This window comes from Ovis aries, chromosome 2, assembly GCF_016772045.2.
Source record: "Ovis aries strain OAR_USU_Benz2616 breed Rambouillet chromosome 2, ARS-UI_Ramb_v3.0, whole genome shotgun sequence".
NCBI classification, from domain to species: domain Eukaryota; kingdom Metazoa; phylum Chordata; class Mammalia; order Artiodactyla; family Bovidae; genus Ovis; species Ovis aries.
The window spans coordinates 39753924-39780715 of record NC_056055.1 but is presented as its reverse complement, the minus strand read 5'-3'; the positions used below and the strand labels follow the sequence as shown (position 1 = coordinate 39780715).

At 40.4% G+C, this 26792-nt stretch overlaps 1 protein-coding gene across 1 annotated transcript in view; it reads right to left on the bottom strand.

The window, feature by feature from the left end:
* The window catches only part of EBF2 (EBF transcription factor 2), a 220288-nt gene that overhangs the window by 10090 nt on the left and 183406 nt on the right, over positions 1 to 26792 (bottom strand). Inside the window, exons 11-14 of the mRNA XM_004004175.6 lie at positions 15825 to 15913; positions 13826 to 13891; positions 13015 to 13192; positions 10590 to 10775 (exon numbers count right to left, since the gene is read on the bottom strand). Of these exons, the coding sequence (XP_004004224.1) occupies positions 10590 to 10775; positions 13015 to 13192; positions 13826 to 13891; positions 15825 to 15913 (519 nt within the window). The remainder of the gene's footprint in view (positions 1 to 10589; positions 10776 to 13014; positions 13193 to 13825; positions 13892 to 15824; positions 15914 to 26792) is intronic.

Below are 26792 nucleotides of genomic sequence, written 5' to 3'. Positions count from 1 at the left end.
ATTACGCGTTTGTTCTAGGCATTGTTCCAGATTCCAGGGATTTGAGGATAAGTTGAATGTGACAATGACCCTGCCCTGTCCCTTGGAAGGAATAGACAAATGAAACAATGAGTAGGGTCATCATCCTATTGGAGGAGCAAACATGATGCTAAGGAGATACATCTGGGCCGGGTGCTTTTCTGCCTGGAAGAGTCAGGAAGGCATCAGCAGGAGGTCATATTTGATAGGTCTTAATCCACAAGTACTGGGTTGGCCAAAACGTTTGTTCGGATTTCTCTGAAAGGTATTGTAGAAAAACCCAAACAAACTTTTTGGCCAACCCAATAGAAGCTCAACACAAGAAGGTTAAGACCAACCTCTGAAAAATGATCAAGTCTACTAAAAAACAGAAACCTCTTTTTTTCTTTTTAATCCTAAAATGTAATCCTGCCTGGGAGCCACGTGCCTCCCTGGCAGTTCTCAGGGCACCAGAGATTTGCTCTGTAGGGTAGGCATCTTCTTGGAGCGTGCCATCTCTATGGGCCACTTCCTCATTAAATGTAAAAGTTTATTAACATTGAAGAGATTACCTCCCATCTCCCTCTACTTCCAGAGCTCCTGGGAAATAAAGCTGCAAGTCAGCCTCCTCTGATGTAATGTGTAGGAAAAAAACACACCAGTATTAACATTAAAATGACTTCAAGGAAGCCAAAAGCTAACTGTTGTGATTTCCAAGAAAAATAAAGGCAACTTACACAACAAAGTGCCCCACCTCTTAATGTCAGATACTCCACCAACTTACATCATACAAGAAGATAATTTTCTTCCAGGTTCAATTTGCTCGAAAAAGAGGTAAACTTGAGTTCACACATGTAAAATTGTTAGAGATAGCATTTTATAGTATATAGTCAAGTTTCAGGGACTCATTCTAGCATAGTGTCCAGAATTCTGAACTGTCCCAAGTCATATGACTTAGAATTACTGGAACATAATGGCAAAGGCCATAATAAAGGCTAAGAGTGCTGGCTTATACTTCATATCATCAGTAGTCCAGATAGTCCACAAGTAAATCTGAAACTGAGGACATGAATGTGAGTTAATGTTTCAAGTATAAGGTGAATTTTGGAGGTCCAGTGTTCTGATGGCCTTTGTAAGACTCCATCCTCATTTTTCCCCTCTCCCTATAAACATAGACATTCGGCTGTGTTCATACAATTGCATATGCAAAGCAATAATACGGCATGCCTCCCATGCAATGTCTTTTACAGCCGATCTACAAACCAAAGACTTAAAAAAAAAAAAGCTTTATCTAAAAACTGCTCATCCTGAAGTGGTTCTGATCTAAAGGGCAATGCAAAAGGAAGCACTGGAATACATCCCAGTCTTCAAAAGAAAAAAATTGGTGGAATTTGTAGCGCTAGTGGTAAAGAATCTGCCTGCCAATGCACAAAACATAAGAGACAGGGGTTCGATCCCTGGGTCAGAAAGATACCCTGGAGGAGGGCATGGTAACTCACTCCAGTATTCTTGGCTAGAGAACCCCATGGACAGAGGAGCCTAGTGGGGTCGCAGTCCACAGGGTGGCAAAGAGTCAGATACGACTGAAGCACCTTAGCATGCATGCACATGGGAGAGGATACAGGGTTAAGCCTGGAGAATGGATTTTATTCACGGGTCCAAGTCAGTCTCCTCTCTAGCCTTGGTTTTAGCATCAATGAAATGTGTGTGTGCGCACAGGGTGAGTGGCTGGGACCTCTCCTCTTTCTGTAAGGCACAGAATTAGAGGCCAAAGGACAGCTGATACGTGGAAACCCCTGATTCTGACCACCATCCAGTCTCTGCCATACCATGTGATCCATGTAGGTACCAAAATGGCACCTTGGTTTCTGGGTCTGCAATAGCAGAATCTCCCCTCATACAGCATGAGAGAGGAGGGTTTTTGTAACGTGAATTAGGCACACACACACACATGCATACATATACTTAATTCTCCTTATATTCAGCATATGAGTCATTTCTAGTAACAGATCCTAAAGCATGCTTATTAGCATGGCCACCTCTCAGTGGGAAAGGAGTCATCTCAGATAGACTTTATGTTTACCAAGCGACATAAAACTGCCGCAGAGCTGAATAAACACAGAGCTGCAAAGTACCCACTGAAAATATTTTAAACAAAATTTTTGCAAAATGTCAGATTATATACAAATTTAATACTTTTATAATAAAAATCCTAAAAGGAATTTTAATATGCATATGTTAGCAAACATAATTTCTATGTTTATTTTAAAAAATGCTGTAAGAGCCAGAAGTTTCATTAAAATTTTTTTAAAGAAGTCTTAATATCTTAACAGATATTAAAACTTATTATAGATCTACACCAATGAAATCAGTGTTATACCAGCATAGAAATAGGCAGACAAATCCTTGGAGAAAATAGAATCCAGAAATAGACCTGGATATATAGGAGAATTAAAACTTAATAAAGGTGACATTTCAAACTAGTGGGGAAATAAACATATAGGAACAATGCTTCCTCATATTAAACACAAAAATAAATCTAAATAGATTAAAGGGTTATTTTTAAAAACAAAATTATACAGGAGCTAGTAGAAAAATGAGGAAGTTATATAATTTAACTCATCCTTTCCACCCCAAAGCCTAAACAGAACATCATAAGATAGATTTGTCATGTGACAAAAAATTTCTATAACACATACAGAAAAGGCAAGTGACAAATTAGGAAAAATATTTTTCATAATTTATCTAGATATATTCAGATCCTCAGTAGCTAATAGGTTTTTATAAACTAATCAGAAAATATCCCAATAGAAAAATAGGCAAAGGACATGAAAAGAAATGTCACAGAAGGAAAAATGAAAATAACCAAAAGGCCTTTATAGACCTATAAATGGTCAGACCAATTAGTAATCAGATGCAAATTAAAACAGTAATGAGATGTTATTTTCCACTTGCCAAATTGACAAAGATTAAGAAAAAATTAAGAGGGCAGGGAAACAGATACCGTCCTTTTCTAAGGGGAGTGCTAACCTCTCTGGAGGAACTTTGGTAATATGTATCAAAGTATTTGAAAACGTCCATGTCTTTTAACCCAGTAATTTAATTTCCAGAAATTAATTCCAAGGAGGTAATCATAAATGTGCAAAAAAAAAAAATCCAAGGATATTTTTATAATCATGAAAAACTGGGAAATAAGTGAAATATCTAGCAATAGGATAAACTATATTAAATCCATAAAATGGAACACTATGCAAATGTTAAAACTAAGATTAGAGAAGAATATTTAATGGCATGGAAAGATATGCATCCTCAGATGAGTAAAGCAGAATACATAATAATATAGACCCACTTTTACTTTTTAAAAAAACATACAAAGCAAAAGTGTAATAGGATGTGATAGGCATCCTTTTTTCTGGCTGCACCACGTGGCTTGTTGCATCTTAGTTCCATGGTCAGGGACTGAACCTGGGCCCTCCTCAGTGAGCGACTGGAGTCCTAACCACTGGACTGCCAGGGAATTCCCACATCCAAATTTTTAATGACATTATCTAACGGACAGGATTGTGAAAATTCTTGAATTTCTTCCTTTTACTCATCCATATTTTTAAAATTTTCTATAATGAATGTGTATTATGTTTAATGTAGCAGAAAACAGTAAAAGCTGTTAAAAGAAACAAATGGGAAAATCTCTTACTTCTTTGGGAAAAAATAATACAATCCTTAGCAATAGACATAATAGCTTTCCTGACATTAACATTTCTCTTCAATCTAAGGCTTAACTGCCTGTAAACAAGGTTACCTGTTAACCTTTCTGCTACAAAAAAAGCAAAGCACCAATAAATTTACAAATTCCAGGGAAAACCTCGTTGATTGTAGTTAACTTTGCAATGTAAACATCACTCCTAATATCTGTTTTCCATTCTTAGAACACAGGTCTATATCACTGATAAATTTTATGGAGCCTAGCTTCATATCTGTGACTTTGAGAATTTTGTCATTTTTCTTCTACTCTCTTTTTCATTGATCTTATGGCAGAAGCCCATTAGCTGTGCATCAGAGCAGATGCTGCAATTTTCAGAATATATCTATCCATGACTGCAAGGCTTACTTTGAAAGCTACCACTGGTTACCTCTGCAAAGAAATAAAGTATGTCATTTTGTTTTCTTTTTTATCTAGAAATGCTTTTCAAAGCATCCATAATGAGGTTACAATTGTCATTTTGCTCAGTTGCCAAGTCATATTCAACTTCTTGTCATATGATTTCTCCCCCCTTTCTGAAAAAAAAGACAATAGAAACACACCAAAGTATTAACAAGGTGTTTTTGTTGTTTGTTTGTTTTGTTTTAATGGTAGGAGTAATGCTTTCTTTTAAGAGCTATTGTCAGGACTTCCCTGGTGGTCAAGTGGTTAAGAATGCACTAGCCAATGCTTGGGATACAGGTTGGACCCCTGATCCAGGAGCTATGATCCCACATGCCTTGGAGCAGCTAAGCCCCGTGAGCCACCATTCCTAAAGCCTGCACTCTAGAGCCCGTGGTCCACAGCAAGAGAAGTCACTGCAATGAGAAGCCTGTGCACCACAGCTGAAGAGTAGCCCCTGCTCATCCCAACTAGAGAAAGCCCAGGCAGTAACACAGACCCAATGCAGCAAAATAAATGAATAAGTGTTTTTAAATAATAATAAAGTAAAAGCTATCATCATCTGTGTTCTCAATGTTCTACATAATCATTTAATACTCCACAATAGAAAAAATGTCTTGATATTTATTTTTGAAAATATGAAAATCCTGAGGCCTGGGGCATAGTCCAAGACTATGTATGTAAGTGAAGCAAGAGTCCCTGCGGAGCTCAAACTGGGTGCTTTGTGATGACCTAGAGGGGTGGGATGGGGTGAGACTTGGGAAGGAGGTTCAGGAGGGAGGGGACATTTATATACTGATGGCTGATTCATGTTGATGTATGGCAGACACCAACACAATACTGTAAAGCAATTATCCTCCAATTAAAAATAAATAAATTTTAAAAGAAAGAATCCCTGCGGACAGGTTGGATTCTGTCTGTATGGATCCTGTTTCAAACTTGGCACTGCTTGGTAACTATTTAACTTTGGAAGAAGTGGTTCCCTTGGGAATTACAAGCTTGCTGAGTAGAACATCTTTGGGGACACCACTATGTACCGTTTTAGGAAAGTTGATCACGCATACTTGAAAATTTCTCTGGACACCTCGCTCTGCAGATAGAGACCAAAGGAAAGGCCAGTGCTTCTGGCCCAGAAATCTCTTGTGAACATGGGGAGTTCAGGAAAAACCACTTTTCTGCTTCTTAGGATTGATTGGCTCACACGGTTCCAGCTGGAACTCACTGGGCACACATCCTTCTTCGCATCGAGCCATTGCATTTGTTGGCGTGAAGGGGTCTGTCAGCATTTCATTATTACCCCCTATTGTCAGGGGTTTAGAATTCAGCCATAAAAACTTGCACTGAGCTGGAACTTGGCGCACACCACTACCGCCAGGAAGTGAAGTTCATATGTGAAACTGAAAAAACATCTGTTTGGCCATTTTTGAAGTGGTGTGAGAGCAAAAGCAGTGAAGATGCAGGGTTTTGATACACTGCATTGGCCGCAAAAGCAAGCCAACGTGACCAAGAGGCTTGACGTTCTTTCTTTCTTAACATCTCTGGCAAGCGATTCCTCCATGGCATGCCCTGGCCACATCAGACTAGTTTAAAAAATAAAAGGAAAAATCACAGAAGGGTGTTTTCAGACACAAGGAACTGAACTGATGAAATGGTATCTCTTGAGCCTTTTATTTTCTTTTTTGTATTTCCCAGAGACTTTGAGACTTAGGTGGGTAGAAACACAGGTCATGTGCTATTGTAATGGACTCCCTGGGGTATTCGGTTTTTTCACAGAATGGAATTTTATTGTAATAGAATGCATTGTTTGGAATCCTATTCCAAGTCTGCAATTCCTTCAGACCTTCCCTCAAAAAAGGAAGGTGAAAGGGGTCTCACAGACCCAGTAGGAAATAAAAGAGGACCTTATCTAATGTGTTTCCCTCCCTCTGGGCAGGGAGCCTTCCTCTTTCTGTTTGTGGATGCTTTCTTGTTTTAATGGGTGATTTGAAGGCTTGGGGTGTTACTATTTTCTTGTAGCAGTGGGACTGAGTGATCAAGAAAGGACAGTGGACAAAGTCGTCACTGGCTGGCATGGGAAGGGTCCCTTCCTATTGAATGAATTATCTAGTAAGAAACATCATACCATCAACATCTGGTGGGCAATTTTATTCATCCATTCACTCTCTCTCTCTTTCTGTCCATCCACACCCCATCCACCCCTTCCTGTCTTACTTTCCTCTTTCTCCCTCCCTCATCACCACACTTAACCCTACATTGTTAATATTAACCTGTTGTGGGTTGTTTTTTTTTTGGCCATGCCATGTGCATGTGGGATCTTAGTCCCCTAACCAGGGATTGAACCCATGATCCCTGCATTGGGAGCACACAGTCTTAACCACTAGACCACCAGGAAAGTCCCTATATTAACTATTTTTGATCTATAAAAATGACAGTTTCACATAGTTCAACCTAACCTACACATTTTATTCATAAATTTATAACCATAATGAAATTACACATTTTGGGAAATCAAAGAGATAGTTTCCTATGGCTCAGCCCAATAGTATGCTATAAATACCTGAAATATCTTTAATATGATTGAATAATTTAAAAACATGATATTCTGGAACTGATGACACATGTTCTAGCCCCATTTTTTACTGTTTATTGGCCATGAGCCCTTGAGTAAGTCAGTTAATAACCCTTCATGTCTTAGAAGGGAAAATGATGATGATACTAGTAAAATAAATTATATTAATGAATATAATTATATAAATATGTTAATTATATACACATAGTAAATTATTATACCCATGTGTGCATCCTCAGCCACTTCAGCTGTGTCTGACTCCTTGCAACCCTATGGACTGTAGCCCACTAGGCTCCACTGTCCATGGGATTCTCCAGGTAAGAGTACTTGAGTGGGTTTCCATGTCCTCTGCCAGGGGATCTTCCCAACCCAGGGATCAAACCCATGTCTCTTGCATCTCCTGCATTGCAGGTGGATTCTTTACCACTAGCACCACTTGGGAAGCCCCTTTCATAAGGTTCTTGTGAAGATCTGACTGGAGTCGTGTGTGAGCATGCTTGTTGGACTGTAAGGTTGAATGTAACTGTAAATTACTTGTACTGTTGTGACCGTTATCATGGCACATTATTTACACAGTGGTTCTTCTGCCCTTGCATCCCTGGTAGGGTCTATTAAGATGTGGTCCCTTCTGCACATGGGGTCCGCTCTCCACATGGATGCATGGGAGAATCTCTCCAAGGTCTCAGCCACTGAAAAATCAAGTTTCTCCTGAGCTTTGACTACTACTATTACTACTAATGTGTGGATGTAGAATTTTATAACAAATGGTGTTTCTCTCTTTGCCTTACTATCTTGTAAGCCAGGGGTCCCTAATCCCCAGGACCAGTACTGGTCTATGGCCTGTTAGGAACTGGTCTATGGCCTGTTAGGAACTGGTCTATGGCCTGTTAGGAACTGGGCTGCACAGCAGGAGATGAGCAACAGCAAGGGAGCAAAGCTTCTCTGTATTTACAACCGCTCCCCATCGCTTGCCTTACCACCTGAGCTCTGCCTCCTGTCAGATCAGTGGCAGCATTAGACTCTCACAGGAGTGTGACCCTAACCCTAAAATCAAAGTGGAATATCCTGAGATGGCTGCAAGATAGAAATAAAGTGCATAATAAGTTTAATGTGGTTGGATCATCCCAAAACCATTCCCTGCCCCCCTAGTCCATGGAAAAATTGTCTTCCACGAAACTGGTCCTTCGTGCCAAAAAGGGTGGGGACCGCTGTTGTAAGCCTCTGAACCAAGTTAATGACTCCCTTGAACAGACCCAAAGGCATCCACACTAACACTTGGATTCATCTAATTTTCCTGTCCAGGTTTTTTTTCTTATAGTTTCCATTTTATACTTTCATATTGCTCTTATGACTATTAATATTCCCCCCATACATTTTTGGAACAAGAGAAGGTAAAAACAAGTAAGGAAATAAATGAAGCAAACAACCATTTGTTTTCCTCAGTCCCTCTGATCTAATTGACCTGGACCATCTAATAGGTCACTACGCAGAACGCATGTCTTTGTGAAATGGCCCTTTCCACTCCTTGTCCTCTGCCTGCCTTTCTGTCTGTGGAAAACTTTAGTCAAAGAATAAGTTTAATCAGAGAAATGTGGAAACAAAGGAAAATAGAGGACACTAAATAATAATAATGTAGTCACTGAGCAGAGTCAAGGACTTTCAGTTCTTTCTCAAGGGCCATAGATAATATTCTGAGTCCTACCCTGTGAGCTGTCTTATAGATACTGAAACACCAGGTGGAGAAGTCACTACACGATGATCAGACTGTACCCAGACATGAGCTGCCACAATTCTGAGAACTGGCCACAGAGAAATGGGAACAAATGGACCCTAGAACTAAAGATTAACTGTACCTGAAACAGTCAAGATGATACTGGTCAGACTACCAATGACCAATCTGAAGCTGACTTGTCAGAGCTGACTACTGTTTCTAGGGTTTAGTTCTGTCCCCCATCCTGCCCACCTTCTGTCTATAAAAGCTCTTGACCCAGTGCTTGTCAGTGGGAGGAGGGGTAGTGGAGTCAGCCTTTGGACAGACGTGTGCCACCCTCCCCCAACCCCACCTGGTTGCTGGCATCTGAAATAAAGCAAATTTTCCTTTCCACCAACTTGGCCTGTCTGTCGGCTTCTGAGCGGTGAGTAGCCAGACCCCCTCCCCACCACAGTCTTTCAGTAACATCTGCCATAACAAGAGTTTCGTTGTCCTGGAAGAACCAACCTCTGCTACCTCTGCGACTTGTTACTGTACCTTCACCACACAGAGCAGAGTGCTGAGTGTAATGAATCAAACAGATAATCCAGAAATACTTCCTGGGCGAGTGTCCCCAGGGAACCAGAGGCCCAAAAACTGAGAGCGGCGGCCTCCAGATCTGAGCACGTTATGTCCCGAGCTGCACTAGAATTCTCAGCAGAGAGAGCTGCACAGAGGGCTCTCAGCAGAGCCTTGCAATCAGGTGTGGCATTTTATGGACATGTCACTCAATCTTTAGACTCTACAGGACGGCTTATACTTTGCCCTGAAGTGGTCCCTTTCTGGGGTATGAAAAGCATCTTCTCTCAACCTCCTGGGACCATTTTACAAGGTCCCAGCTTGGCCCCCAGGGCCATGCAAATGAGTTTTAATAATTTCCTAGAACATCTTAGGCTTCCCAGGTGGCACTAGTGGTAAAGAACCTGTCTGCCAGTGCAGGAGATGTAAAAACCACAAGTTCAATCCCTGGGTCAGGAAGATCCCCTAGGGGGAGAGCATGGCAACCTACTCCAGTATTCTTGCCTGGAGAATCCCACAGACAGAGAAGCCTGGTGGGCTCCAGTCCATGGGGTCACCAAGAGTTGCACACGACTGAAGCAACTTAGCATGCACACGGAACATCTAGCTTGCAGTTAACCCACAGATTAAGATTAAGAACTTCTGCCCCCATATATTACACAGTCACCAGCAGTCAAGTTCCATCTCTCTGGAGGTACATAAGGGAGGTAAGAGCCATGTAGCAAAGCGAGAAGGGAGATGATGTGTTACACAGAAAAACTGAAGCTATCTGCTCTGTCCAGATTCTTGCCCTGCTGTATCCTAGCTGTGTGATCTTGGGTAAGTCAGTTAACTGCTGGGTACCTAAACTTCCTTGCTGATGACAAGAAGGTAATACTGACCTCAGAGAGTTCTTGTCGAGATTAAATAAAACACTATATCTGAAAGTACCTAATAAAGAGTATACAGAAGGACTTCCCTGGTGGTCCAGTGGCTAAGACTGCATGGCCCCAGTGGAGGGGGCCCAGGTTCAATGAGCCCTGGTCAGGGAACTGAAGATCTTGTGTGCCACAACTAAGACCTGGCACAGCCAAATAAACTTTTTAAAAGTATATAGCATGTTAACTGAAATGGAGTCTTAATTTCTCGTTCCCATCCACACAGATCACATCTACTGCTTCTCTGTAATAAGGGAATAAATAGTTTCACTCCTTTTCTTTCTCTTGAAAGGCTTTGAGTAAGTGGTGCTAGTGGTAAAGAACCCTCTGCCAATGCAGGAGATGCAGGTTTGATCCTTGGGTTGGGAAGCTCCTCTGGAAGAGAGCATGGAAACCCACTCCAGTATCCTTGCCTAGAGAATCCCACGGACAGAAGAGCCTGGTTGGCTACAGTCCATGGGATCACAAAGACTCAGATATGACTGAAATGACTTAGCAACATAGCACAGCACAAACCAATAAGCCCAAGTCCACTAAAGAAGAGGTACAAATGGTAGGAAGGATGTTTCATCAGCAAACGGGACCATACCTCCGTGAGTCTGAAATGTAGATATGCTACTCTCTCTCAAAAGGCTAGACAGTAAAACCCAGGGACAGAAAGGCAGGGAGAGCTGGCCTGAGGAACAAGGCACTTACTTCCATAAGGGGAGCCGGTGGGGGAGCCGTTGAGAAATCCCGGTGACCCTGGAACACCCAGGTTGGCCATGGGGACGTTGCTGTAGCCATTCATGCTGTTACTGGAGGTGCTGTAGTTAGACTGCTGGGGGGTGGAGCTGGAAGAATAGCCCCGTGGAGAGATGCTGCTCGTGTTGCGGATGTATCCTGGACAACAAAGAGAAGCCCAGATAAATGAGCCTGTATGCACAGGTGCACTCACACACACAGCAGAGACCAAATATGGTGGCGTAGGTGCACAAAGCTCCCAGTCTATAGAATTCCACCAGGCTGACTGCGGGCTGTAGGGGGAAGTCTGCAGTTTGTCTTCAGACTTTTCATACCTTCCTAACTCTTCCCCATTCTGCACAAAACCTTCCTCCTCTCTCCCATTTGCAGTCAACGTCTCCAACTCACACTGAGGAGTGGTTGACTAAGGGGCAGCGTGCAGTGACATCTCCCAAATCATATCTCACGTAACACTAAAGCCCTCTGAGATACTGATGGGTGTCACTGAGAAAAGCATTCTCTGGTCAAATGAAGCTTGGAAGATGGTGCATACTGTGGCCATTCATTGAAGATTCATATATGATGCTGAAGCTCCAATAATTTGGCCACCTGATGCGAAGAGCTGACTCACTGGAAAAGGCTCTGATGCTTGGAAAGATTGAAGGCAAAAGGAGATAGGGGCAGGAGAGATGAGATGGTTTAGATAGCATCACCGACTCAATGGACGTGAATCTGAGCAAACTCCAGGAGACAGTGAAGAACAGAGGAGTCTGTTGTGCTGCAGTCCATGGGGTTACAAAGATGGCTATGACTTAGCAACCGAGCAACAACAGAGAATAAATAAACTGGTTTAACTTTGCTAACCTAGTGTTTCCCAAATTTCACAGACCAGAGCATCTTTTCTGGGTGTGGTAAGGAAAAGGCATTCTAGTAACATCGCAAGGGCCACTAGCATTCTACTGATCACATCTATAGAAGTTTGAAGTTGTTACCATGCCCTGTTGGGTGAGGTGGGGAGTGTTCTCAAAATGCACTGACAAGTTCATCTGAGTGGGCTGTCCTTTGACCAAAGACTTGGAAGCATCAGCAATGGAATGCAAGGGAGAGCCAGTCCATAAGTGGAATTGCTTCTCCCCATATTTCTGAAACCCTAGCAGAGACATTACCTAATCTAGCCTGAACTAACTTAGGTTGGATAACTGTCTCTAGGGTACTAAAGAAATGACACAAATTTGGGGGGACAAAAGGTAATAATGTCCCACCCATATTTCTGTAAGAAGAACTTGCCCTAGGCATGAGAGTGAGGAATTCCCTTGTAATGGATGAATAAAATTAGAAATAAAATGATCCCAAGGTTAGGGATATCAGTAGAAACATTTATTCCTTTTAAAAAAATGACTTATGATAAGTGTAGCACCTTAATGAAATCAATCTCAGTGACAAAAATCTTTACACAATAGTTTTACATATGAAAGCACAGTTAGTTGTGTTGCTGTCTATACATATTTGTATGTATGTGCGTGTGCGTTCAGCCACTAAGTTGTGTCCGACTCTTTGCAACCCCATGGACTGAAGCTTCCAGGCTCTTTTGTCCATGGAATTTCCCAGGCAAAAATACTGGAGTGGGTTGCTATTTCCTCCTCCAGGAGATCTTTCCCAACACAGGGGTCGAACCTGCATCTCCTACATCTCCTACATTGGCAGGCGGATTCTTTACCACTGAGCCACCAGAGTTTCCCATATATTTGCATACATTTGTATATATTCATATAGGAGATAATATACAAACAGAGGCTACCAAACAAATACAAGCCATCCACCCTTGGTACTAGCAATTTGGGTGCAGGTAACAATAATGGCAATAACTCTGCTTTCCGTTATTCACTTTGATGATTACAATAGCAGAAGTGTACATTTTATTCAAATAATACCTGTACATCTGGCTGCAGTAAGCCTAAACTCTTCTAAATTCATAATGCTTCATCATATCCTTAAATATTTCCATTGAAGGATTCTACCTGGTACTTATAAAGCTGAAAATCTAACAATGCATCTAATGTTGAGATAATCCAATGACTGCATTGCTTACCTGGGCACTTTTTTTTTTTTTTTTTTTGAGTCGTGAGACAAGTAAAGTGTTTATTAGGAGGAAAACAAGTATGGATAGACACACAGGCGGGCTCAGAGAGAGAGTTGGACCCTCTCTGGTACTTTGAATCACTTTGATGGAGCATTTTTCCTGGGTTTCCTTCAGGCAATCATTTTGATTTGCCTGGTTGTGAGTAGGACACACTCTTTTCATGACATAAGAATCAAACGTTCACTTCTTTCAGCTCCAGCAGAGCCAATCTTTTAAATGCATAAGATGTTTGTATTTTGAGTCTGAGAAAGGCAGTACCTTGATTGTTTCCCTGTGTTGACTCTGAGATGCTGACCCCGAGCTGGCTGCCATATGAGTTGATGCCCATCATGCCGCTGTGAGCTGGGGAGCTGGAGAGAGCTGGGATCTGGCTGGGATTCCTGGGGACGCTGTAGAGGGCTTCAGCGATGTCCGCGGCTCGCTTCAGAATGATGTCCTACAAAATGGCAGGTGGAGGTGAGTGTTTGTATTGAGCAGTAGGAGTCAAACTATACTCAATATTTTGCAATAACCTGGAAGGAAAAATAATCTGAAAAAAGATATATATATGTGTGTGTATAACTGAATCACTTTTCTGTACACCTAAAACTAACACAACATTGTAAATCAACTGTGTGTGTTCAGTTGTGTCCAGTTCTTTCTGACCCCATGGACTACAGCCCCCCAGGCTCCTCTGTCAAGGGATTTCCCAGGCAAGAATACTGGAGTGGGTTGCCATACTCTCCTCCAGGGGATCTTCACCACCCAGGGATCGAACCCATGTCTCCTGTGTCTCCTGCACTGGCAGGTGGATTCTTTACCATTTGGGCTATCAAGTGAGGAATTGGGCTTAATCAACTATATAAACTGTGTGAAAAAAGTGAGTTACTCAGTTGGGTCCGACTCTTTACAACTCTTTGTGACCTGCCAGGCTCTTCTGTCCATGGAATTCTCCAGGCAAGAATACTGGAGTGGGTAGCCCTTCCCTTTTCCAGGGGATCTTCCCAGCCCAGGGATCAGTATACTTCAATTAAAAAAAAAAAAAAGAAAAGAATCAATCTCAAGAGAGTGTAGGATGTGAACTTCTAACCTGGTTATTGTGTGGTGTTCCATAGAGTGCCTCCACCAGATCTGCAGCTCTTTTCAATAGCATTTCCTGGAAAAAGAAAAGAAAGCTGGGTATCAGCAAAGGTAAAACCTCAACTGGCCAACACAAAGGAAAATTACCTATAAAAATCAAAAGTCCAGGCATCCCCCTAAAAAGTAAGTAACTAGCCATGATGTCTTCTATTCGCTTTGACAGGTAGAAAATAAATAATTACACATATAAACTCCTCTCTATATACATGTATCTGCATGAAATTCATCTCACTGAAAAGGCTCCATAAAGAGCTGGACTACCAAGACAAAAAGCAACCAGATTAAGGGTGGAGTCGGTTAACATTAGTAATGTCATGGGAGTTCCATTAAAAACGACTTTCAGACTGTTCCATTTAAAAAAATCTGGTACTCTAATTAACCAAATATTCTCAAATTGATTGATTGGCCTGAGTTGAACCGCTTGCCAAGGAGTTGTCCAGAGTCCTGAAATGATCTTGGCAATGCCTTCTGCAAAATTTTACTCTAATAAAGATGAATTCTTTCAATAATATTCCCCCCTGTTCACTTTAACCAGAGAGAATTAGTAATCAGTAATCCCTTTCCTCTCATTGTGTCTTTTCTACCTCCTGTTTTTAACAGCCTTTTAAATTGCTATTAACCTACTTTCCAGATATCATCTAATTTAATGGAGGGGCTGGGGATTTTTCTGAGAGGAAAATAAAGGTGCAATGGAGCAGCAATTGCAGTACTTGAATTTCACTCACTACAGAAAAGAGAAGATGGAATTTTGTAATGTTTGTGCTTAAAGGGCAAATGTAAACGCTGAAACTTCATAATTTCTCATTAATCAATACCTAATAAACAGATTGATTTTTAAATAAAGAAAGTGAAAATAATGGGCCAGATTTACAATAGAATTTTTGTGAGCAAGTTCATTTAAAAGGGATACATTTCATAGAAATTTATTAATATATGGGTGTTTTTCACTTCCATGAATATCTGTGTATGTACTGGGCCCTCAGTGAATACTTGATTGTGGGTTAACATGTCCCTGTAATTATGGGTTAATAAAATTAGATTTAAATAAAAATGAATGGGAACTTACACTTTCAGACAATTATTCAATTATTCATTTTTCATGAAGTTGGCAGTGTTTTATAAGTTGAATACTCACAGGTCCAAATTTTCAGATTTTGTATTTGCTCAGAGATTCATCATAACATATTTCATAGTTAGTAGATAACTTTATGAGCATCTTGTACCTCAAGCTCAGCCCAATTTCAAGGCCTAATTTAATTTTTATTATATTTTATTTAACCCAGTACATGCAAAATATTATCATTTCAACATGTAATTAATGAGACAGATTGTATTCTTTTTTTTTTCATACTAAGTCTTTTCAATCTGGTGTGTGTTTTATAGGACATCTCAATTTGGACTAGCCTCATCTTACAGGCCCAACAGCCCAGCAAGCTGGGAGTTACTGTATTGGATGTTGAACGTGTAGTTTCTCTTGTAAAAAACAGTATATAGTAATATTATAATATTTATAGAGCTATAAACATCCAGAAATTATATACTCCTTTATTTACTGATTCCCCCCAGCTTTTTTTGAGATATTATTGAAATACAACATGTGTAAGTTGATGCTATAAAGCATGATGATTTGAGCCACATGTATATTGTGAAATGATTACTACAATACTGTTAGTTACCACCTCCATCCCCTTCACAGTAATTACCTTTTTTGTTTTCATTTTGTGGTGATAATTGTTAAGACCTATTCAAGTATACAATATAGGACTATTAACTATAGTTACCATGCTGCACATTAGATCCCCAGAAATCACTCATTTAGAATTGGAAGTTTGTATGTCGGACAAGGGATGCCTAATTTAATTTTAAAGAGACCTAAGTCTCTAGGTTTATCTAAGTTTACTGAAATTTTACAAGAAGGTTTTCACATGTCATTTTCCAAAGTGTATTACCTTAGCTAATCTCTCAGGATCTCCAGGATGTCTTGGGATGACCTTCTGCAGTCTCTGAAAGCCATAGTCTATGGTGGGTTCATTTAATGCTGAAAAACAAAAGTCCTCTTCTTGAGGATGTAAACTGGCTATAGAGCAAGGTATCTGGTTAAGTCTTCTTAACCAGAATACAAAGGTTCTGATATTATCTTTCTAAGAATTGACACAGTGGTTTCAATCAGTTAAGGATTTTTGCTATTGACACTGGTTAATTCACATTTATAAGTTTAGAATTACTAGTAATTTAGTCATTAGAATGATGTCTCCAAATGTCAAGATTATTATAATTACTTTATCATTTCTGCCTTCAGTGCACACACATTCTTTGCTCACTCTCAACTACTCAGAAACATTACACAATCAATCATATCCCATCCCAGTTTCTTATGAAGACAATAAAGTGTTAATACCTTTCCATGACTTTCCTTTCTTCCCTCCTTGCCTTTTCCCCAATGTCTTCATCATCTAGTAATTCTTCCCCTAAATATCACTTTTTCTTAATTATGCTCTTAAATATTTATATTTATACACATATAAATCTGTGAGTTTACAAAACTCTGCTCTTATGCATAATATGATTCCAGAATTTTCAATTATATCTTGTTACACATACATTCACTTCATGTCAGGGTCCATGAGATACTGCAAGTTCTGTAAGAGCAGAACTCACACGTACTTTGCTCCTGTGTTCTCATTGTTAGAGACAGTGCCTGGCACACAGTTGGCACTTACTGCCAGCAATTGTGAAATGAGTGAGAGAGCGGATGAATGAAGGACGTATTTCAGCACTTCTACTACGCTGAGGAGTTTTGGGGGACTGATTCCTTTATCCTTTGTCTTTCTTCCTCTCTTTCTTTACTTTTTAAAAGTTTGGTTGCTTAAATTTTATGGTTTTAAAATTAATACAAGATCAAAGTAAAGGAAAAAGATACAAAGGATAAAATAATAATCACCTGCACTCCCATTAGGCAGCAGTAAACACAGGAGGGTGTATTTTCTTTTTAATCTTCCTTTTTGCATTTATGGTTTATGAATATTTGTTGCTATCACTTGAATTCTCAAAGCAGTACCTTTTATTTAAATAAATTATTAAAATTTTTAAATATAGAAGGAAAAATAAAATCATCCATAATCTCATCATTTTAGAGATGATCTGGGTTAACACTTTTGTATATATCCTCCAAGATTTAAACACACACACAAACTAAAAATTATTCAGAGACATACTATTCACACTGTTACATAACCTACTTTTTATTCATTTAACAATATATCAAACTTTTCCCCAGGTTATTAAATATTCTTTTATAACATTATTTTAAATTCCTGCATATTTTTTCCATGACATGGTCTGTAATTTATTTAAATGGCTCCTAATGTTTGGTATTTAACAGGGTCCTAATTTCTCACTGTTATAAAAATCAGAGCAATAATTATCCTTTGTGCATAACTTTGATTATTTCAATTGGAAAATTCCAAGAATTAGAATTACTAGACCAAAAATTATGATTCATATTTAAGGCCTTTTACACATACTGTCAAATCCCTCCTTAGAAGAATATATAAATTTATACTCCCTCCAGCAGGGCATGTGGTCATTTAAACTTATTTCTTTATTCATCAGTGAGGTTGAAGAGGTTTTTCTTATACTTGCTGAATATTTTGATTTCTTCTTTTATGAGCTGCTTATTAATACTTTCTGCACTCTTTTGAGAAATAGGCCTTTTTTAACTTGTAAAAACACTTTACATATTAATATTTTTAACATTCTATCACCATGTTGCAATAACATATCCAAATTTGTTCTTAGGTATTATAGGTAGAAAGACCATCCCAGCTCCAAGAGCTGGCAGATACACACACACATGGGTCAGGGGGTGTTTGCATATACATAGCTATATGAAATCTTTAGGTCTACCAGTAAAATGTGTATTGCTCACTATTTAGGTAGTAAGTGTTTTTTGCTATGTATTTCATCGTCTGTCGATTTTATTGTGAATATGATTACTCCCTCATCACATTTTCTATGAGTTTTGCTAGCGCCTAGAAAAACTTTGGTTTTTATGTGTCTGCACAGGCAGTGTGTGATGGGTAGTGTGTGGCAGTATATGGTATAGTCATTAAGAGAATCAGCTTTAGAGTCAAGTGGATCTTGGGTTTGAATCCAGCTCTACCATTAATTCCTGTGAGCTTCTGTTTAAAATCTAGCTCATGGGTTTGCTGTCAAAATTAAATGAAACAGTGTATATCATGTTCCCAGTACAGTTCTTTGCAATAAAAGATCTTAACCAATAGTAACCACTGACAGATGTATTTTTTTCCTGTTGTTTATTCTTAGGCTTGAACATTCAGAGCATCTACACTTCATGATCAGCTTGTTTTCTTTTAATAAGTATACTAATTCTATTTAGTTCTCTTAATCTCATCCTTGTATTGGCTGAAACTTCCCAAAAAGTATCTGAAAAAAGGATGATAGTAGATATTCTTGCTTTTTGCCCCCCTTTAAATGGGAATGACACACTTCCATACCAAATGTGATATTGGCTATTTGAGATAAATATTAGTTATCATTTTTAAAATTTATTTATAAATATTGTATATCATGGGCTTCCCTGGTGGCTCAGATGGTAAAGAATCTGCCTGCAATGCAGGAGAACTGGGTTCAGTCCCTGAGTTGGGAAGATCTCCTGGAGAAGGGAATGGCTACCCACTCCAGTATTCTTGCCTAGAGAATTCCATGGACAAGAGGAGCTTGACAAGCTATAGTCCATGAAGTTGAAAAGAGTTGGACACGACCAAGTGACTAACATTTTCACTTTAGTTATCATGCTTTGATAAGGGCTTTTATCAGAAATTCTTAGAATTTTAGAAAATTACAGTCATATGAAATCTTCTCTAGGCTCCTCCCTCCATGGATTCTCCAGGCAAGAATACTGGAGTGGGTTGCCATTTCCTTCTCCAGGGGGTCTTCCCGACCCAGGGATTGAACCCGGGTCTCCCGCATTGCAGGCAGACGCTTTAACCTTTGAGCCACCAGGGAAGCCCCCTTAGAATATATTTCTCAATATTTCACAATTAAATGGCAACTCATGGATGCAGTATATAAATTGCTTAGTATATTTCTGAAGGCAATTTGTTAATATTTTCTTACGATTGCTGGTGTGGGGATGAAATCAATTTCATCACTGAGAATGGCACCTGGCACATTCTGAGCCCTCAACAAGCATCTGTTACTGTTATTATTGCTGGGATTTGTGTGCCCATATTAATAACTGGGGTACTGTGCATGGCGTTGTTGGCTTCTGATTGATTTTTATTTCATACCCACTCTGAAAAATAAACTGAGAAGCTTTCTATATTTTATCCTATGTACTATAAAATTTATATAGCATGGGTAGTATCTCTTGACTAAAAGTTAGAAAGAACCCCAGTGAAATTGTTCTTTTCAAAGTCACCAATAACACCTTAGCCAAACCAAGAGGAATTTTTCCGTTCTTACCTTAAACTCAAGTTAGCATTTGACACCACTCTCCTGCTGGCAATGTGTCTACTCACTGACTTTCCTGAATGCACACTGCCCTGTTTCACCCCTACCACTCTAGTCAAGCCATCTCAGCCTGCCTTGAGGACTGCTCTTCCTCTGTCCATCTGATGCTTCTCGTGGCCAAGGCAACAAAAAATGCTGATGTTTCTTGTGGCCAAGGCAGTCTTCTGCTTGCCTATACCTCCTTCCTCAGCAACCTCATGAGTGCTCACATGGTTCCCATGTCAAGCTACATCCTGCCACAAATCTTTATCTGAAGTTCAGGTAACTTGCCCTAAACTCAGCCTTATTTTTCCAAGTATTGGCTGGAAATGTCCACATGAATGGCCCATAGACTCCTCCCATTCAAGATACGGCAGTCTCATACTACTGACACCACATAGCCATCAGCCATCAAAAAGTCATGCATTGCAGGCTTCCCTGGTGGCTCAGTGGTAAAGAATCCACCCGCCAATGCAAGAGGCCTAGGTTCAATCCCTCATCTGGGAAGACCCCACATGCTGCAGAACTACTAAGCCTGTGCACCACATCTACTGAGCCTGTGCTCTGGAGCCTGGGAGCGGCAACTACGGAGCCCCTGTGCCACGTCACTGAAGCCTGTATGCCCTAGAGCCCGTCCTCTGCAACAAGAGAAGCCACCGTGATGACAAGCCCAAGCACTACAACTAGAGAGCAGCCCCCACTCAACGTAACTAGAGAAAGGCCGTGCAGCAATGAAGACCCAGCACAGCCAAAAATAAATATAAGAAATAAAATTATTTTTAAAAAAGAAATCATGCATTTCATTAAGGTTTTAAATGTTTTAGCATATATTTTATTATAGTATTTGCTTAAAATTTCTAATCTCCTATTTATGACTCTCCCCACAGTAACCAACTTTGTTACACTTTCTGAACAGTCCTATTTCTAATTTTGTCTTCCTTTAGTTCCAAAGAGAATATCCTAAAATTTCTAGGTGATTGAGTATTAAATTGTTAATTATTTATTCTAATTAATTGCACTGGATTCAAAAAGGTGGTGTACAGAATATCTGCCTTTTGGAATTTATTAAGTTTTTTTGTGAATTCATATTAGTCTTGTCTGTGTTCCATGGGAAATGCTTTAAATGTATTATTTAATATATCTTTTTGATCATATTATTTAACATCTTTTCTACATAATTGCTGCTATAAATTTACCCTTCCACATGCTCCTTGTATGTCTAATAGGTTTTTAATGTATATATATTTTCTCTAGTGACTAGGAAGATGAACACTCTATTTTAATTTAGAATAGTACCTCTGACTTTCTCTGAAAATATTTTGCTTTGCCTAATTGCCTGAGTCTATGGAGCCCCTCCACATATACAAAATGTTGCTTACCTTTAATTCCTCCACCTCATTCTGTCTACCTTTACATTTTTGTTGATGGTTTATCCTCCTCAGCTAATATTCCTATTACTAGATTTTCTATGATCTGTCTCTTTTAGACATTAATTTCCATATTTCTGTTAAACCATGTCCTCATATTAACAATAATTCATATACTGTATGTTTAACCACTTTTTCTGCTAACCAGTGGTCCTGTGGGACCATAACATTTCCATTCTTGACTGAGCCAGTTCTCCAGCAGTCAGGTTATTTTAGTAGGAATAAGAATCGAATTCTGTCGGGGCCCTTGAAATAAGAGGATATCTTTCTGTCTTCCTCACACATTAGTGACACCTTCTCTGGACACAGAATTGTTGAGTATTCTCTTTGCATTCTAGATCAAGTTTTTGCTGTGTCACTTGTCCTCACCCTGAGGGGGGCACCTGGGAGGTTTTGTCAGGGTTCTCCCTGATTTCTTGGCTTGCCTCATCTGTTCCCATGTGCAGAATGTCATGGGAACCCTGCCTGCAAGCACAAGGACACAGAATCTTTGGCATTATGATGAGACCAGTTTAGCTTCACACACGAATACTAGGTCTCCCTTATTTTCTTGCTTTCTTGAAAATATCCTTCAATAAATTGTGGATGGGGGCCAACTAAACACTTGTACTCATGTTCCCAGGTGGCGCTAGTGGTAAGAACCTGCCTGCCAATGCAGGAGACAGGAGAGACACGGGTTGATCCCTGGGTCCAGAAGATACCCTGGAGGAGTGCATGGCAACCCACTCCAGTTTTATTGCCTGGAGAATCCCATGAACAGAGGAGCCTGGTGGGCTACAGTCCATAGAGTTGTAAAAGAGTCAGACACGACCGAAGCAACTGAGCACAGACATATGCACTCATATTACCATCTCACCCAGAAACACATGTAAGAATAGCTGTGGGTGTAATTGAATCATTCCGTAAACTGTTTTTTCCCTGCTTAACACTATAATGTCAGCAATTTCTGAAGACTTTTTCTTTAATAATAGGACTTTTAGTGGCTATAATATTCAACAATGAAAATTGTTATGATAGCTGTTAGAATGTACTGAAAGCTTACTATGTTACAGGCATTATGCTAATACCTTTTACATATATTCGCTCATTTAATCCTCATTACAACCCTATAACATGCATTTTATCCCTATTTTAAATGCAGCTCCAAGGTGGTGCTACTGGTAAAGAATCCACCTGCCAATACAGGAGACACAAGTTCGATCCCTGGGTTGGGAAGATCCCCTAGAGAAGGGAATGGCAACCCCCTCCAGTGTTCTTGCCTGGAGAATTCTGGTGAGCTACAGTCCATGGGGTCGCAAAGAGTCAGACATGACTGAGCAGCTAACAACAACAGCATGCTTATGCCACGTTGACCATAAAGTAAGGGAATAACCCATAAGATAGAGAATCTAGCCATCCCCAACCAAGGTCCCCACTGTCTCCATGACTGTCCTTGTCCCTTCCCTCCCATCTTCATTGTTACCAAATTCTCGCCCCCTCTCAGCAAAGCCCTAGGGTCTATCCTCAGCCTGCCACTAATATCCTTATTCCTAGGTCCTTCTTGCCGCTCACAGAGTAATCTGCTAAAGCTGGGCTCTAATTAGCATACAGAATGCTTTCTCTTTCATAGACGCTATTTCTGTATAACTTTATTTATTTTTGGCTGTGCTGGGTCTTCGTTGCTGCGTGGGCTTTTGTCTAGCTGTGGCGAGCAGGGGCCACTTTCCAGCTTCACTCAGGCTTCTCACTGTGGTGACTTCTCTTGTTTCAGAGCTCAGGCTGGCGGGCACGAGGGCTTCGGTAGTTGCGGCTCCCGGGCTCTAGAGCACAGGCTCAGTAGCTGTGGCACACAGGCTTAGTTGCCCCGAGGTGTGTGGGATCCTCCTGGACCAGGAATTGAACCTGCATCTCCTGCATTGGCAGGCAAGTTCTTTACCACTGAGCCACCAGGGAAGCCCTCTCTTTGGTAAATTTTATCACACAGTTGTACCCACTGTTGTCCCTGTTAGATGAAAACCACCAGGACACCAGGGTGATGTCTGGTTTATCTCATCTGCCCACTCATCCAGACTCCTCATCTCCATCAGAAACAGCAGGTGCTCCTGACCACATGGAATTAGCAATTCACATTTTAAGCTGATGAAGCAAAATAGACATACTCATCTCTTTCTCATGTTGAGTGTTTTCTGGAGGCCCCTGCCAGACTTCCTAGGCATATGCTGTGGATGGGTTCTGTGTGTATCCAAGATGAGAAAGATGGTGAAATACACTGTCGTGTATATCTATACGGACAGGGAATAATCACACAGATGTGTGCATGAGCACACACACAGCATGCCACTTTAGTGAATTTTGAAGTAAAAATCATGAAGCCCAAACTGTTTAGTCAACACCGAAGTGTAAGAAGAAAAATCAGTCAATCCCTCAAGAGTTCAGCCTCCAAAACCTCAGGGTTGGGAACCTCCCTGGTGGTCCAGTGGTTAAGACCATGCCTTCCAATGCAGGGGGTGTAGGTTCGATCCCTGATCAGGGAACTAAGATCCCACATGCCTCTGGGCCCAAAATCCAAAATATAAGACAGAAACAATATTGTAACAAATTCGATAAAGACTTTAAAAATGGTCCACATCTTAAAAAAAAAAATCAGGGTTGCATTGAAGTTTTTATTCTGGGTCCAAATTCACTTCCCACTGGCCCAGCTGCTTTGCATCCTATCACTTCGGCCTCACCTTGAGTCCCAGCTTTCCCCACTCCCCACCTCCCTGGGTGTTCTCTGACTTTTCAGTCCTGATGCGAGCCAAGTAAACCTCAATTAGCTAATGAGGTGCCCAAGACCAGCCCCAAGACTGTCTCTAAGGGACAACAGATCATTAACCGCCATCATCAGTGTGAATTTACAGCCTCTGCTACCACATGGAGTGCGGGGGTGGTGTGAAGTCCTGCCAACCTCTTGGCTGAGAGGGACACAGAGAAAAGCTGGCAAGGCAAAAACAGAGTAAATTAAAAATAGGCTTCGATCTATAGGCTCTATTTATCTATGTCTTTCTTTGGTAACATTAACATTAAGGTAAAAGGTCAAATCCCCACTGAAATATAATTTATATTTACCTTTTATTAAATAATTATGGCATGGCATGAAGTTAAATATTACAGAAGCTAATCAAGGGGGAATTCAATAGAGAAAACTCAGACATGAGAATTTCGTCTTTGCTATACATAGAATGTCTTAATCCTCCACTGGGAGTCATCCGGGTTTGCTTAAGGAGTTTAATAATACACATTTCAACTGCCACAGAATCTAAATCCCATTTGGATCAGCCTTGGAAAAACTTTCATCAATACCTTGAGATTTCATAATATTTCTCCTGAGAGCCTAGATCTTATGTGTCATTTCTCATTTTGATTGCGGGTATAATATATGAGGTTGCTTACATATCTTTGACCCAATGAATAGATATAAACCATAAACAATGTGTGAAGGGTTTATTTTTTAAAGTAAATAGTATTTAACTAAAAATATCTACTGGGAACCACTCATTTAAAAAAAAAAAACTGGCTGTTGCTCAATATTAATTTTCCCAAAGGGTTAGTGAGATGGATAAATTCTATATGATTGGTTTTTTTCCTTAAGAGGAGGCATGGAGAGCAGATAATGCTTACCCCAGTTTTTGCCTCTACTTAAGTTTCCCAGAAATAGAGGTTCTTTCCATGGCCAACATGGAAAGGGGACTCCTGGTTAGAATTCTGGTCTACCCTCAACAAAGGCAGCATTGACTTTGCAGGCAGGTGGTCATTTCTGCCTTTGACCAACAAAAGTACTGACCACCAAGAAGGCAATAGCAAGGGCTGATCAAGTTCCTTTGCAGAAATTTTTGAGAGGAGACAAGTAAAATGAGGGGGCAAGGAGATCTGAGTACTCTGTCAGGCTGCGACTCTGGGATGTTGATCTCGGTTGCAGCTTTCTTCATTAGTAAGTCTTCAGTTGGCACCTAGGATCATCATGGAGCCTACGGATGGCCAATAACAGGCTGACAAAAGTCTAAAAAGCCTGAGCCTAGTTGTCTGTCTGCATCTGTGTGTATCCATCTGCAGCAGAGGGTCTTCACTTTCATCACAGAGCCCACAGGCCCCTGAGGGGTCCAGGCCATAGAATTAAAGGATCCTTCCAGCCCTGACTCTAAATCTCAACCTTCTCCAAGAATTAAAGGAAGCAATAGAAAAAGAATCTTGCTCAGGAAACCTCAAATCTATGTAATGTGGTTGCCAGGCAAGTGCCAGATCAGAAAATGGACTTTGAGATGCAGGCACAAGAGAAAACCTGCTTGAGGAACATCCCTCCATGGATAACCAGCAAGGACCTGCTGGATACCACATGGAACTCTGTTCACTGTTACGTGGCAGCCTGGATGGGAGCGGGGTTTGGGAGAGAATGGATTCATGATTATGTATCACAATGTCCCTTTACTGTTCACCTGAAACTGTTACAACACTGTGAATCAGCTACACCCCAATACAAAATTAAAAGTTAAAAAAATAAAATAAAAAGAATACCTCTCCATATGGTGCTGATCTAAGACAGTTACTCTCCATTGACAGGACAGAAAGGCATAAAACCCTTGCTTGGGGAGGAATTTACAGGCCTGCAAACTAGCCCCAGCCTTCTAGCCCCCTTTAGGAAGTCTTTTCTGGTCTTCCCTCAGTGAATATGTCTTCAAAGTGCTTTGATCTTATGTATTAATTCCTGTGAGGCTTCCCAAGTGGCGCTAGTGGTAAAGAACCTGCCTGCCAGTGCAGGAGATGTAAGAGAATCAGGTTCAATCCCTGGGTCAGGAAGATCCTCTGGAGGAGGGCATGGCAATACTCCAGTACTCTTGCCTGGAGAATCCCATGGACAGAGGAGCCAGGTGGGCTACAGGCCATGGGGTCAAAAACAGTTGGACACAGCTGAAGCGATTACCCACGCATGCACATGTGTATTTATTTCTGTGAGGTCTGACTTGTTTGTGCTATGATTTTGGTTTCTCTCTCTTGCTCCCAATCCTCCCAATTTTCTACCTTACTCCTCAGGTGTCCAACATTCAAGGCTATCTGCTCCCAAGGTCAATTTTTTCATAGCATTTGATGGTGTGATAGAGAAAAAACTGTCCCTTGTCTGGGATCTGCCTTAATTCCTAACCTTGACCAACTCTACCACCTTCAAAGGCAGGTGGACTTTGGTTTATCTCTCTGCAAAAACAAAAAGTTGGATTAAATGTTTTCTCAGACCCCCTGTAAGTTCTTGCATTATGATTCTAAGACTATTACTTATTTGTTGCTGTTCTTCAGTCATTAAGTCATGTCTGACTCTTTGCGACCCCATAGCTGGTAGCCCACCAGGCTCCTCTGTCTTTGGGATTTCCCAGGCAGGAATACCTGAGTTGGTTGCCATTTGCTTCTCCAGGGCATCTTCCTGACCCAGGGATCAAACCCGACTCTCTTACATCTCTTGCACTGGCAGGCAGATTCTTTACCACTGAGCCACCTGGGAAGCCCATTATTTATTTATTTGGTGAAAGTGAAATTCTTCGAGAAATGGAGATGGGTGGAGTTGAAGCCATAGGCTGTTGAATTGTCTTTAACTTTTGCTACCCTGAAATCTCTCCCTATATCCATCTGTTTCAATGTAGCAAAGATTCAGTGTCACCAATTTTTCAAAAAAAGAACAAAGATAATATAGGAACACATTATTAAGAAGCAGTACCTGACTTTGTGGATATAGGAACAAGAACACTAAGTGAGAACCAGCAGTGCACAAGTGAAAGATTAGATGGAAGCCTCTGATATTTAATTTTAAATGAAATATTAATTTAATATTTAATTACGCTTTGGTTTCAAGAAAAACTGCAGCAGCAAGACAGATTGTTTGAAGAAGGGAGTAATATACATGGTTAAGGAGACAACTGTAAAAATTAAAGATAAATTTCAAGGGTAAATCTAAATGCCACCACGGAGCAGTTA